The sequence below is a fragment of the Chiloscyllium plagiosum genome, chromosome 1, assembly GCF_004010195.1.
Source record: "Chiloscyllium plagiosum isolate BGI_BamShark_2017 chromosome 1, ASM401019v2, whole genome shotgun sequence".
Taxonomy (NCBI): Eukaryota; Metazoa; Chordata; class Chondrichthyes; order Orectolobiformes; family Hemiscylliidae; genus Chiloscyllium; species Chiloscyllium plagiosum.
In genome coordinates this window covers 80,387,367-80,402,769 of record NC_057710.1, presented here as the reverse complement: position 1 = coordinate 80,402,769, position 15,403 = coordinate 80,387,367, and the positions used below count along the sequence as shown (strand labels likewise).

The 15,403-nt window shown below is 39.8% G+C and overlaps 1 protein-coding gene across 2 annotated transcripts in view; it reads right to left on the bottom strand.

The window, feature by feature from the left end:
- Positions 1-11,754, bottom strand: part of mtmr7b (myotubularin related protein 7b) — an 88,734-nt gene extending 76,980 nt beyond the window's left edge. For both annotated transcript variants that reach the window (XM_043690105.1, XM_043690112.1), the window contains exon 1: positions 11,544-11,754. In XM_043690105.1, coding sequence (XP_043546040.1) covers positions 11,544-11,567 — 24 coding nt within the window. In that variant the 5' untranslated portion in view covers positions 11,568-11,754. The remainder of the gene's footprint in view (positions 1-11,543) is intronic.
- Positions 11,755-15,403: the final 3,649 nt, after the last annotated feature.

The window sequence follows — 15,403 nt, the reverse complement described above, 5'->3', positions numbered from 1 at the left end:
GAGGTTTGGATGCCAAATACACTAATGATATTAGAACATGTAAAGTTCCACACAGCTCAATAATCCTAGAAGCCTCTAGTAAATAGATCACCTTTGCCCCCATCTTTGCCTGATCTTCTTTCCCATGTAGCTCCTCATGGACCATAACAGGATAATCACTCTTATCCTCCACCACAGAGGATTCCTGTCTCTCCTGCATTTCCTCCTCATCCAACACATTTCCCAATTGCGATTTCTGATTATAGATGGCACAGCACATCATAATGATGTAGGGAACAAAGTGACCGTACTGGATGGTCCCACCTGAACAGCCCAGGCACTGGACCCTCATCTTCAGAAGCCTAATGATTTGTTCCACAATGGCTCTTGGACAGATTTCTGAGCGGACATGATCTAAGGTTGGCACAGATAGCCTTCATTTACCAGCAACCATCCTTGTATGGGCCAAAGGGCTTGGAAAAAGGCTGGTACCCATCATTTTTCAGTACATATCAGAGGTGGACTATCTGGCACAGAACACCCAGATGTGGCTGCTGTAGTCACACATCATTTTAAAACTAAGGGAGCAGATTCATTTTCTGCTCATCAATACCCTTGGCATTGGTTAACTGGCTTCAGCTGTTCTGCAGCCACTCAAACAGACTGCTAACAATATTTTTATTTTGCATTTGAAGAGGTTAGAGATAGGGCATCTCCACCTTCAATCATATACTTCCTTAGCTAACTTGGGAAGAGAAAATAGCTTCTGTTCCTTTTCAACTGGAAAACTTTCTGATGTTTCAACTTGAAATCAATCTGCGTTTAAATGGACTTGGAACCAACACCCAGAGACAAAGGAAGAATTCTTTCCCAACATCTCTATGATATTTTAATGGGAAGGGTGGGAAATACATATGGTGGTACTGTGCTACTATAGTAGTCAATTTCTGACAGAATCATTCATTAGATTAGATTACTTACAGTGTGGAAACAGGCCCTTTGGCCCAACAAGTCCACACCGACCCGCAACCCACCCACTCCCCTACATTTACCCCTTTACCTAACACTACGGGCAATTTAGCATGGCCAATTCACCTGACCTGCACATCTTTGGACTGTGGGAGGAAACCGGAGCACCCGGAGGAAACCCACGCAGACATGGGGAGAATGTACAAACTCCACACAGTCAGTCACCTGAGTCGAGAATTGAACCCGGGTCTCTGGTGCTGTGAGGCAGCAGTGCTAACCACTGTGCCATCTTTCCAGTTGGCAGGCAGCCCATGATGTGCCAATAGTGGCTCAATATTAAGCAAGGCTGTCTATCCTGGACATGATATAAATATATACTGAGATGTCAAGTCTTTGGTTTTTGATATCACAAACACAGAAAGTAAAACGTCAACTTAAACTACTTATTTATAATATCAATTGGTTTGCACTCCTACTTAATAAAAGTAATTTTATTTGTTACTCATAAACATATCTACAATTTTTATAATTACAGCACAGAAATTTTCCCTTTTTTCTATGGTTTGACTTTGCTAATCATGGAAAATAGTACATCCTTTTAAAATTCACTGTAATAAGAAATATTTGATGGCACATTCCACCAAACTTCAAAAGATATAGTTTTACACTGGTCTACCATGTTGCAGAAACTCCATAAAACACTGAATTGAATTGAATTGAATTTATTGCCATGTATACCAAGGCACAGTGAAAAGCTTTGTCTTGCGAGCAATACAAGCAGATCACAGACTTAAGTAGCATAAATAGTAAATAATAGGTAAACAGCGATAAAAACAAAACACAGGTACGGTGAATGTTAAGAGTTTGTGAGTCCATTCAGTATTCTAATAACAGTAGGGTAGAAACTGTTGCAAAACTGGCTGGTGCGTGTGTTCAGGTTTCTGTACCTTCTCTCCGATGATAGAGGTTTTGAAAAACATTGCCAGGGTGGGATGGATCTTTGAGAATGCTGGCGGCCTTTCCTTGACAGTGGGCCTGATAAATGGATTCTATATACGAGAGGTTGGCCTGCTCTTCGGATGCTGCCTGACCTGCTCTGCCTTCCCAGCAGTACTCTAATCTAGACACGGATCTCCAGCATCTGCAGTCCTCACTTATGTTTCTGTGATTGTCTGGGCCAAGTTCACCACTCTCTGTAACTGTCTCCGATCTTGAATGATACAGTTGCCATACCAGGTAGTGATACATCCAGACAGACACTGTGAACCTTTCCCACCATCCTGATGATATCTTGGTATGTACATTTTAGTGGGAAGAGGGAGTATATGATACAATAATGTGGAAGAAACACCTGTCCTTTGAATCAGTTGGCACACAGATGAAACCCTGAAAACATGTCACCAACATATATGGTCATCCAGAGCAAGCAAAAGAAGAATTGGTGTAGTTACTTCTGTGACCCATAGGGTCTTCTCAAACTTGTGGATTAACAAATTGGATTCAATACAAAACAAAATTTTGGAAGCACAATAAATCTATCCCAAAAACCACCCAATATGTTAGTTATTTGTGAAGCATAACCATGCTATGTGATAATCAGTGTTGTTTTCGAATATAGCTAAGCTTTTAACTTTTGAAGTGCAAATGCTTAAACGGCTCCCCAAAAACATCATCTGTTTTATTACCCAACATTAATGGCAAATAAAGTTATAAATAGCATAAAACCCCATTACAACACAAGAAAAGAAATCCCAGCTTCGAGCAAAGGATAATAAATATAATCAATAAAGAGTTTAACTTTAAGTGCAAGCGTTGTTATTCTTACATAGGGAACCAAGAAGGGTTTTGTTTTGAGCAGATATCATCTCATTTGTAAAGTAGAGCATTGCAATGCTTAGTGCTCATCACAGATGAGAAATATTAATACTTGAAGAAAATAGATTTCAATATTTTTTCTAAACAAGAATTGATCTGTCCATATCCACTACATTACAAGCAAAGCACAGGATAAAACACTTCTTACACAGTTCCAACAAACTGTCAAGCCCACAATCCCTTTCTGCATCAGTGTAATTTTTCTGTTTCCCACACCAGTCACTGTTATGGTGTCTTTGGATGAGATTTTCAGACGTGCCATGAATTTATGCTCACTAGAAACTAGGTCAAACGGCATACTTGCTTCATGCCAACCTTTAAAGCCAACAATAGAATTTTGCTTCATTTTGGGTTTCGTTCAAACTCCTTTGGTCTGAGTATGGCTGCCAATCCTAGGACATTTTTACATTTTGCCAACTGGAATCAGACTGCACCACCACATCCCCCTCCACCCCCAAAGAAACAACAGGACGGTCAGGAGCAGCCCATAGTGGCTTTTAAGATAGTTTGCTTAAAAGTTGAGACTTGTTCTTCTGAGATAGGAAAAAACATGACTCCAGACAAAGTCTGAAGTCACATGACACCAGGTTAGAGTCCAACGGGTTTATTTGATATCACAAGCTTTCGGAGCATAGTCCCTTCATCAGGTGAAGCGGAGCACTGGTGGCTGCCAGATATATCCTGGGACAGGACTTCCAGATTTGAGATTCCAATGCTCTTCTTGGTTAAGATGTGAACTCCTTCCAGCTTGGTGAAAATTAAACACAAAATCTCCACTCTTAACACAGAGGCTAATATCATTATGTCCAAGTGTCCAACCTTGCATTTCATCCCAGTAAAGCACTCTATGCCTTCTGATGATCAAACCACCCAAACTTATTGTAAGGCAGATTTCAGAAGAGATCACATGACCTTCTCCATTTCACTCTAAATTTAACAATATAGTCCCAAACCATAATAATCTTCTAATCCTCTTATTTAGAACATTTATGTTTGTAATTAGTAAGACTAGCATTTTATTCCAGATTTATTACTTGAAGTCATCATTTAATATTACACTATTATTTCTGAGTTATCAAAGATATCCTTGAGCATAGCAACTAACAAAATCTGCACTGTATAAATTTCTAACTGTTCCTGATGATAGCCACAAAAAGCTACTGCCCTCTGGAACACACCCTGTAATACAACAAAAACTGCATGGAATGTTCTGACAGACTCAGATTATCTGGTGCAAATATATACATAAGATTGCACTGGATTTTTAGTGTCTCTTTATCAGATCTTAAACAAGAATTCTAACAATATCTACTTATACTGCATGCTTCTTTAGCATCTCTTTGAACAAATAATTCTTAATATGATCTGAATGAAACAATGTAATTTGCACTAATTATCCCAGCTCTGCAGGGCATTATAAAAGAATACTTACAGGTGACTAGCACAGTCATGGAAGAGAGGACACATTCCCAGGACATACACAGTGAAAACAGAGGGAAGTTTGCATAAGACAGGAAGGAAACATGTTCCACACTTGTTCTGGAAGAAAACTGAAACCATAAAAATGGAGAGTGGGAATCCAAAGCAGGCTTAAAATGGGCTTGGAGCAGGAAGAAGGAACTCAAAACACTTAAGGAGACTTTCTGAAACTCCCTTCTTGAGAAGAATTTTAAACAAATACTTAGAATGCTCACATGCTCCTATTGCACAGTTTAATCTCAGGACCTACTTTCAAAATAAAAAAGAAAAATAAAACATTTTTACAATGCACAGCTGTTAAATCATGGGGAAGAATGTGACAAATACAGAAAGGTACTGATTCATTAATAAAACCAGATAAGAAACTAAGTAGATAAGCGTGCACGTCGGTCCCTGCGTTCAATAGTTATACAAGGTAAACAGTCTCCAATAAAATCAATATCCTAACATTAAACTAAATTAGAAGGAAAGATTTGCAATTGTCAAGCACCTTATCACAAATGTCAAAAGGTTTCTGAAAGGTTTCAGAAAATTCATTTTATTGTACATACAAGGCATTTTAATTTTACACTTAAATCAAAAGGAGATAAAGAATGAGCAAGTTAATTTTTCATTTTAATAGAATTAGTTGCAGGTGTAGCGTTTACCATCTTGATCCTCTTCAAACACTGCCATACATAAGTTACAGTTTCAATCTCTGACCTCTGACAAGTTAGTTGATTGCCAGTGCCCCATGCCGAAGGAGAGAAAATGACACAACTAATATTCATTGTATAGTGACCACGCCCTGCTATGGATATTGGTGAGAATACAATATAGAGTCATAGACTCGTACAGCATAGATAAAGACCCTTCAGTCCAACCAATCCATGCCAAACATTATCCTAAACTAAACTAGTCCCACCTGTCTGCTCCTGGCCCACATCCCTCCAAACCTTTCCTACTCATGTATCTATCCAAATGTCTTTTAAACGTTGTAATTGTACCTGCATCCACCACATTGTCAGGAAGTTCATTCCACATGTGAATCACCCACTGTATAAAAGGGATGACATCAAAATTCAAATAACATGTCTACTCTATTTGCCTTCGCTCATATTAAGTATATACATTTGACTATGTTACCTGAGGACTGTAATCTCCATGGAACCTTTTTCTTTGTGGTTAAATAAGTGGGCTAAAAAGTTGACAAATGGAGCATAATGAGAAAATGTGAAATTGTCTGTTTTAGAGGGAAGAACAAACGAACAGAGTTTTATTTAAATGGGGAAAAGAACTGCACAAAGATGCTGCACAAAGAGGCTTGGGGGCACTTGTGCACAAAAAACAGAAAGCTAGCACATAGGTGCAGCAAGTAATCAGGAATGTTGGATCCCTTTCAACCCAACTCTTTCCCTTAAGTCTTCATCCCCCTGCATAACCTCTTGGCCTAGCTGGGGTCATGCTGAATTTATGCAGTCCCATCAAAACTAGGATGGTGATAACTGTCAATGACACCCCCTCCAGCAGCACCCATTGCCCTCCCATATTCTATCAGTTCCTGTTTTTCTTTTTCTCATTCACTTAGGGAGGGAGTTTCAGGATTTTAATAGTGAAGGCAATATACAGGTATTTCCAAATCAGGATGGTGAGTGACTTGGAGGGGAACTTACAAATGAAGGTGCTCTCATTTATTTGTTGCCCTTGTCCATCAGGGTGGAAGTGCTTATGGGTTTGGAAGGTGCTGTCTAAGGATCTTTGACGAATTTCTGTACCGCAATGTGTAGATAGTACACACTGCTGTTACTAAGCATTGGTAATGGATGTTTGTGATGTGGTACCAATAAATGGGCTTCTTTATTCTGGATGTCATTGGAGCTGCACTCATCCAGGTAAATCAGGAGTATTCCATCACACTTCTGACTTGTACCTTGTAGACGGTGAACACCTTTGGGGAGTCAGAAGGTGAGTTATTTGTTACAGTATTCTTAGCCTCTGACCTGTTGTTGGAGCCACTGTATTTATATGGTGAGCCTACTGAGTTCCTGATCAATATAATTAGCATCTTTACTTGAATATTTAGTCCTGATGGAAGTAATCCAGACATCCGCCATGAAGATTACTTTTATAAATATAAATGTAAAATATCACATTCGGACACAGATGAAGCTTTATGGAATAGATACTTGGTAACTTGTAAAAAGCGGATTAACTCGTGATTCTCCCAAGTTACTTTTATCTGAACCATAAGCACTATTTAAAAGAATAGGAGTTATATACATATATAACCAAGTAATATTCTCCACTATCCAATTTACAAGAGAAACGAAGTCACGCTGAACTTGTATTATGATGAAATAAGCAAAGCATTAGCTAAATATATGAAAATGACAAAAGTGCTGGCTCAAACCTTTTTCATCAGCTATTTTAGAATTAAATACAATAACCTCCAATTTTCCACACCTACTAGTAGCATTTAAAGAGGCAAGTAATAAATTCTTAAAAGTCACAAGCAAATAGATATGGACAATAAACTCTGGAAACTTTTCTGCACTCTCTCCAGCTACCAAAGGCAATCAAAATTAGTTGCAGAATACCATGAGCCACATCACTTAAATTCTGTTCACAGGGAAGTCACAAACAGGGGCGCATCAATTAGTGAACAGAATAGGGGGAAGTTAAGGACTTTTTTAAAGCACAAGATTTTGGAATATGGAATTCTCAGCTTGAAAGGGTAGCCGAGCCAAAAATCCTCAAGGCATTCAAACAACATTTGAATATGGGTTTGAGCTTTCCCAACTTACTCTGCCTTGGACACAAATCTAGAAGGTGAAATTGGACTGGATAGCTCTTTTTATTTCTGTCGGCATAGGCATATTGGTTAAATAACCACACTCTGTGGCATCCATTTTTCTATGTTTCTACTACCATCATCTTTTGCTCATATTAACAACAGCCTGAATCATAACTTCATTTTTCAATGTTTCTAACAAATCCTGATATAGAGAATGAGTCATCAAACTGCTTCACATTTTTATTCACCGGGGGGGGGGGCATAAGGGGTGCTGGTCTGGCCAGCATTTATGACTTGTCCCCAGGGACCTTGAGAAGGTGATGGTGAGCTGTCTTCTTGAACTGCTGCAGTCCATTTACTGTGGTAGAATGCCATTCGGGTGGGAGTTCCAGGATTTTAATCTGGAAAAAAATAAAACACTGAAAAAATGGGCATATATTCCAAGTCTGAATGGGGAATTGGCTTGGAGGGGACCTTGCTGGTAGTGATGTTCCCATGTATCTGCTACCCTTATCGTTCTGGACAGAAGAGCTTTTTGAAGAAGTAACAAAGAGGACTGATGAGGGTAGCAGAACGGTAGATGTGATCTATATGGACTTCAGTAAGGCATTCGACAAGGTTCCCCATGGGAGACTGGTTAGCAAGGTTAGATCTCACGGAATACAGGGGGAACCAGCCATTTGGATACAGAACTGGCTCAAAGGTAGAAGACAGAGGGTGGTGGTGGATGGTTGTTTTTCAGACTGGAGGCCTGTGACCAGTGGAGTCCCTCAAGGATCGGTGCTGGGTCCTCTACTTTTTGTCATTTATATAAATGATTTGGATGTGAGCATAAGAGGTATAATTAGTAAGTTTGCAGATAACACCAAAATTGAAAGTGTAGTGGACACGAAGAAGGTTACGGCAGATTACAATGAGATCTTGATCAAATGGGCCAATGAGCTGAGAAGTGGCAGATGGAGTTTAATTCAGATAAATGCGAGGTGCTGCATTTTGGGAAAGCAAATCTTAGCAGGACTTATACACTTAATGGTAAGGTCCTGGAAAGTGTTGCTAAACAAAGAGAGCTTGGAGTGCAGGTTCATAGCTCCTTGAAAGTAGAGTCACAGGTAGATAGGATGGTGAAGAAGGCGTTTGGTCTGCTTTCCTTTATTGGTCAGAGTATTGAGTACAGGAGTTGGGAGGTCATGTTGCGGCTGTACAGGATATTGGTTAAGCCACTGTTGAAATATAGTATGCAATTCTGGTCTCCTTCCTATCGGAAAGATGTTGTGAAACTTGAAAGGGTTCAGAAACGATTTACAAGGATGTTGCCAGGGTTGGAGAATTTGAGCTATAGGGAGAAGCTGAATAGGCTGGTGCTGTTTTCCTTTTGATCATCAGAGGCTGAGGGGTGACCTTATAGAGGTTTACAAAATTATAGGATAAATAGTCAAAGTGTTTTCCCTGGGATGGGGGAGTCCAGAACTAGAGGGCATAGGTTTAGGGTGAGAGGGAAAAGATATAAAAGAGACCTAAGGGGCAATGTTTTCACGCAGAGGGTGGTACGTGTATGGAATGAGCTGCCAGAGGAAGTGGTGGAGGCGAGTACAATTGCAATATTTAAAGGCATTTGAATGGCTATATGAATAGGAAGGTTTTGGAGGGATATGGGCCGGGTGCTGGCAGGTGGGACGAGATTGGATTGGGATACCTGGTCGGCATGGACGGGTTGGACCGAAGGGTCTGTTTCCATGCTGTACATCTCTATGACTCTATGGTTGTGGGTTTGTCAATGTTCTTGTAGAACGAGAAAGATTCATTACCTGGATATAGATATTTTCTATATCTCCCTGTTCAGAGATGTTATTACACAACTTTGGAGCTGATGGGACTTCAACCTAGGCCTTGTAGTTCAGCAGGTCAGTACACTATCACTGTACCAGAAGAGCCTTACCTGACCTAGGAATATATTTATAAGCATAGTACCATCTAATTTATTTAATTTCAATAGGCTATTCACAAGGCTGTACCTTTCTTGCTTTATTCACACATATCAAATCTCCCTCACCTCTGACTTTTTTTAGAGCAAAAGACTTAGCTCCAAGCACATTCCTGTAGCTATCAATATTTTTTGGAATACATTTATGTTATAATAGGTAATCACATAAATAAAATGACTATCCTGTATTGATATGAAAAGAAAGTAATAGTTTTATCTTTTTTAAAAAGAATGAGGCCTGAAAAGGCATCAATGAACTATCACTGAGTATGCTGGCATGTGTTAATCAATTTGAGGAATTAATAAAGCATTGGCTTTGCTGTTAGACATACAATTAGGGATGTGATAGAAACAGTGGGAAATGATAAAATACATACACTATCATAACCAAAATAAAGTATAAAGTGTTAAATCTTCATCAAGAGGCACCATTCTGCTGGTGGAAGCATTAAAGTCTTTGCTACCTTTACAGAACCCCAAAGCAGAAATTCTGATGATAAATATAAAATTCATTAGGAGACCAGATGGAGTTGTACTGAGAACATAATGGTACACAACCAATACAGACGTTCAAAGCATTTGCAATGAAGTGAATCAATACTTCTTTCCATTCAAGATTTCGAGTTACTCTTTGATCAAAAACTTCAACTGAATCAAAACATCTCAATCTAGAAAAAGCTACATAAAACTGTTCATGATAAAAAAAACAAATCTAGAGATATAAATACAAATGTCATTAAGTATTTAAGCATTTGATTTTTTTGTAGTGATTGAAAATGAAAATCTAATTGGAAACTATTTCCTGAGTTGAAAAGATAGGTTTACATTTGATGGTCTCAATATTATTTAAGGAATTAACATCTATTTCCTTATAATCTGCCTATCATAATTTTAAAAATCACACAACACCACAGGTTATAGTCCAACAGTTTTATTTGGAAGTACTAGCTTTCGGAGCGCAGCTCCTTCATCAGGTAGCTGTGCTCTGAAAGCTAGTACTTCCAAATAAAACTGTTGGACTATAACCTGATGTTGTCTGATTTTTAACTTTATTCACCCCAGTCCAACACCAGCACCCCCACATAATGGCTATTATAATTTTAGCAACCAAAAACTATCAATTTTGTTCCATAACTCTAGAATTCAAATTTCATAGCAATGTTACAACAATTCCTTCCTTACATCTAGACTTAGATGATGAAATCCCATTTGAATGTAGTTGTGTAATATCTCTTCTGAGTATAAGTATAGGCTATCATCTTCATCTATTGAATCAATGCTGTGATTTTTTTCATACATATCTGACAACTTTTCCAAAACTTTTCCAATCAAATCTAGAGAATCTTTATAAAAACCAAAAGAACTGCAGATGCTGGAAATCAGAAACAAAACCAGAAATTGCTAGAAAAACTCAGCAGGTCAGGCAGTTGTGAGGAAGGGTCACCAGGCCCCAAACATTAACTCTGATTTCTCTTCACTGTTGCTGCCAGACCTGCTGAGCTTTTCCAGCAATTTCTTTTTTTGTTGTAGGGAATCATGGTTGGTACAAATGAATAAAAATAAGAATAAGTTAAAGAATAAGTTTCCTCAAATTGTTTCCCCTGTTACTTTGTCACACTTAACCAATTCCATCATTTCATCCACCCCTTCCATGTTATTCCCATTTCTTATGATTCCCTCCCAAGGAAACAATCCATTCCATCCCTAACAGAGGTAGAGAATCATTATTTTTGGGCTTCTCTTCCCCTCCACTGTTCTACCAATATTTGTGACCTGCAACCACTGATAATTGCTGTCATATGCACATCATGTATTCCAGTCCTCTGGATTTCCCATGCCTCCACATGTGCTAGACACTACTCACCAACAGACATATCTCTTAAACTGACCAAACAGTCCAGAAAAACAGCACATATTATTGAAGATGGTAATGTTAACTGTATATTTTAATTGATTTCCTAATCAGTATCATTTGAAACTTTAACCTTATTTTTAATACTTTATTTGCATATGAAATTGATAAAGATATGACGTCAGTGGTTATTTCAAACATTATTGTTGAGTAAGCAGCTTCCTATTTTCTTTCCTCAAAAGCAACAGGGGAAAATAGTCCCATTCTTGTTCTAGCCTTAACCTAACAAAATACAGCTTCATAATGAACGAGCAAATTTTCCTTCATGGATTTTAGATAGAATGGCATATAGATATAGATCAGTGAATTTGGAATTTAAAAGGAGTTTACCTTTTTAAGGAGACCTTTTTAAAGCTATCCCAGAGGCTATGTAATGTATTTGGAATTAAACTGTACGATCTTTTACAGATTTTGTTTAATTTTGTGGACATGAAGGGTGAAATCTAAGCATATTTCAAAAAGAAAAGGTGTCCAAATCCAATACCTCACTGAAGACAAGGTCAAAATAACAAATGCCATGACTCCCACAATAACAGCACAGCAGTGATGATGCCAGGGGCATGTTGAGCTTTTACCTTCGGGGTTCTGATGTGCTCCATCCCTTGCCTGAAGGAAACCAAGAAGCCACCCGGAGGCGAGCCCAAAAGACCCTGTTTTCGACGGGAAGATTGTGCCTCCTTCCCGTTAAGGGTGGAGGATGCAAGGCCAGTGCCTGCGCTGCTCCTGTGTTTAACGGATGGATGCTCCTGATGCTACAGCTGCCATCTCTCTCTCTGCAACCCAATACACACTCACCCAGCAGCCTCTGCGCATCTGCTCCCTCAGGGTCCTAATGCCCATCTGTCATTAAGCCCATCTGAAAGTCTCATTTGATTTGATCCCTACAGTTACAACTCTTGTAAAATAGCAAACCTAGCTACCGGTTGGCTTTGTAAAGTGTCCATACCACACAGTGTCAGGACATAACATGGACTTTATGGTAATTAATGAGCAGGCACAGACTACCATGATTGGAATTGTATTCGCTTTCTGACATTTCCCACAGATTACCAGCTCAAGCATTTGACATGGATATCGATTCATGTTGAATTCTGGTGGTATAGCATCAAATGCAGAGACGATGTAGGATGAGAGAGCAATTACAGTGTAACAATAAGTCCAACAAAAACAACAACCTCCAGTGGCTGTTAAACAGGGTGTCAAATGAGGAGCACCATTTATAGGCTCATTTGTCATTTTCCACTGATCTTGGAAAAATGATGCAGGCACACATTAAGGATGCTCTGGGCTAATATCATCAAAAAGTGTCATTTATTGGTGCAGAACCTGGGCTCAGAAGAACTGGATGGCAATCCCATCCTAAAGCCCTCAAAGTCATAGTTGCCCTTAGTTTTATGCCAGTGATTTGTTTCAAGGAGCAAGTAGAAACCTGTGTGGCATCTTGCACCCAGTGTGCACCCAGTGTGCACAAGTGCACCCAGTGTGCAAATAGTAACGGTTTTTCTAGAGCTCATTTTGTCATATCCTTGCCCCATGACGATGAAAGCCAGGCAGTTCAGACGGTGGGATTTTCCATCATCACTGGATTCCCCCCAGGTGTGGGGTTGATGTAGACAGTACCCCCATGCTTTGAAAGTTGCCCTATTACTAAAATGCAAATTTTGTCATTAGAAAATGTTTTCATTCCATTACTGTTCAAATTATATGAGATCATCGATTTTGGACATGACAATAGCCCAGTGGTATTATCACTAGACTATTAATCCAGAGACCCAGGTAATGTGCTGGGGATCTGGGATTGAATCCCACCAAGACACAAAGTGGAACTTGAATTCAGTAAAAACCTGGAAAAAGGGATAAATGGCAATCATGAAACCATTACTAATTGTTGGAAAAACCCATCTGGTTCCCTAATGTCATTTAGGGACATGCATCTGCTATTGTTACCTCCATGGGACTGCAAACCCACAGCAATGTGGTTATCTCTTAGCTGCCTCTGGGCGATTATGGGTGGGCAATACATGCTGCCCTAGCCAATGACATCCGTATCAAATGAAATTAATTTTTTACAAAACCTGTGTTGGATATCCTGGACCCTGCCATAGTCCTTACACATTAATGAACTCAACAGGTGAACCTCGAGGGCGCTTTGTTCTGCAACACTTGCAAAGGCCCAATTTTAATTTTAAATGTCTTGTCTTTGTTTGCAACACCTCACATTTATCCAAATTAAACTCCATGTGAGACTCTTCAGCCCATTGATCCATTTGAATATGTTTACATATTGCAGAACTCGTTATTGAGGCATAACATTGACCTCCTTGCAAATCTTTGAACCACAAATGCACCCAGGATATAAATGGCAGCATATTTTCCAAAGCACATTTTTTCATATCCTTGCCCCATGACGAAGAGAGTCAGGCAGTGGGACTTTCCATCAGCATTGGCCTCCCCCAGGTGGGGGTTATTGCAGACAATACCTACATTGCTTTGAGAATGGCCCGGTTTGTGTGCTGTTATGAGTCCTAGTGGACTACTGCGACCACTTTTCCTATTCCTGAGTTCGATCCACTTTGCCTTGCTGCACAAATCCTCTGATGTATCCTCCCTCATACAGCAGAAAGATACTCCTTTATCGGTAATGCAATTCCCACCCCTTTTACCTCCCTTTCTGTCACTCCTGAAACATCTAAATCATAGGACATCCAGCTACCTTTCCTGTCTCTCTTTTCGCCAAGTCTCTGTAATCACAATAATGCAATTCTTCCAAGTACTAACCAAAGCTCTAAGTTCATCTACCTTGCTTATTATACTTCTTGCATTGAAACATGTGTGTTTCAGATCACCTCCCCCGCTCTTTTCAGCAGCTTTTCCCTAGCTGTTCTTGTTCTAAATAATCAGTGCCTTGCTGTCCACTTCTCTCTCAATTTCTGCATCTACTGCCTTTCTCATCTAGTTCCCATTCCCCTGGCATACTAGTTAGACCCTCCACAACCACTCTATCATTACCCACCCAAAGACATCAGTCCCAGTCCTGTCCATGTGTAACCTGTTCAGGTCCCAACTCCCCCAGATCCAGATCCAATGTCTCACAAATCTGAAACTGACCCCCTCACACTATCTTTTCAGCCATATATTCATCCTATATCTCCTACTGTTTCTACTCTGACAAGCTCATGGCACTGGTAGTAATCCTGAGATAACTACATTTGAGATCCGACATTTCAACTTTCTTCACAGTTCTCCATATTCTGATTTTAGGACCTCATCCCTGTTTTTTACCTATATCAGTAGTACCAACGTGTACCATGACCACTCGCTGTGAACTCTGCCTTCCAGAATGTCCTGCAACCGCTCTGAGACATCCAGGACCCAAGCACCCAGGAGGCAGCAAATAATCCTGGACTCTCATTTTCAGTCACAGAAATAAGGGGAAGCAATGGCCTAGTGGTCTTATTGCTGGACTGTTAATCTAGAGACCCAGGTAGTGTTCTGGGGCCCTGGGCTCAAATCCCACCTTGGTAGACAGTGGAATTTGAATTCAATAAAAATCTGGAATTGCGAATCAACTATTTCCCACATCAAGCAAGAGGAGTAGACTACAATTTGGACTCCTTGTGCTACATCTTAAACCTCGAAGTTAATTAATGTTATACAATGTTGTATAACTTTAATTCTAAGTTGAAGCTTCAAATGTTCAATGTTTACATTATATATGATCAGCGGTGCCAAATTTTGGACATGACAATGGCCTTGTGGTATTATTGCTAAACTATTAATTAGGTAATGTGGTGGGGAGCTGGGATTGAATCCCACCAAGGCATAAAGTGGAACTTTAATTCAATAAAAACCTGGAAAAAGAGACAAATGGTGACCATTAAACCATTACTAATTGTTGGAGAAGCCCATCTGGTTCCCTTAGGGGTGGCATGGTGGCACAGTGGTTAGCCAGAGACCCGGGTTCTATTCCTGCCTCAGGCAGGAGTTTGCACATTCTCCCTGTGTCTGCGTGGGTTTCCTCCCACAGTCCAAAAATGTGCAGATTAGGGGTGAATTGGCCATGCTAAATTGCCTGTAGTGTTAGGTGAAGGGGTAAATGGGTGGGTTGCTCTTCGGAGGGTCGGTGTGGACTTGTTGGGCCGAAGGGCCTGTTTCCATACTGTAAGTAATCTAATCTAACCCTTTAGGGAAGGAAATCTGCTATTCTTACTTGATCTGGCCTACATATGACTGCAAACCCACAGCAATGTGCTTATCTCTTAGCTGCCGTCTGGGCAATTATGGGTAGGCAATACATGCTGCACTAGCCAATGACGTTCACATCATATGAATTCATTTTTTACAAAGCCTGTATTGGATATTCTGGATCTTACCATGATGCTTGCATATTAGTGAACTCAACAAGTCCCTGCTTCCTTCCATGGTCCTTGAATTA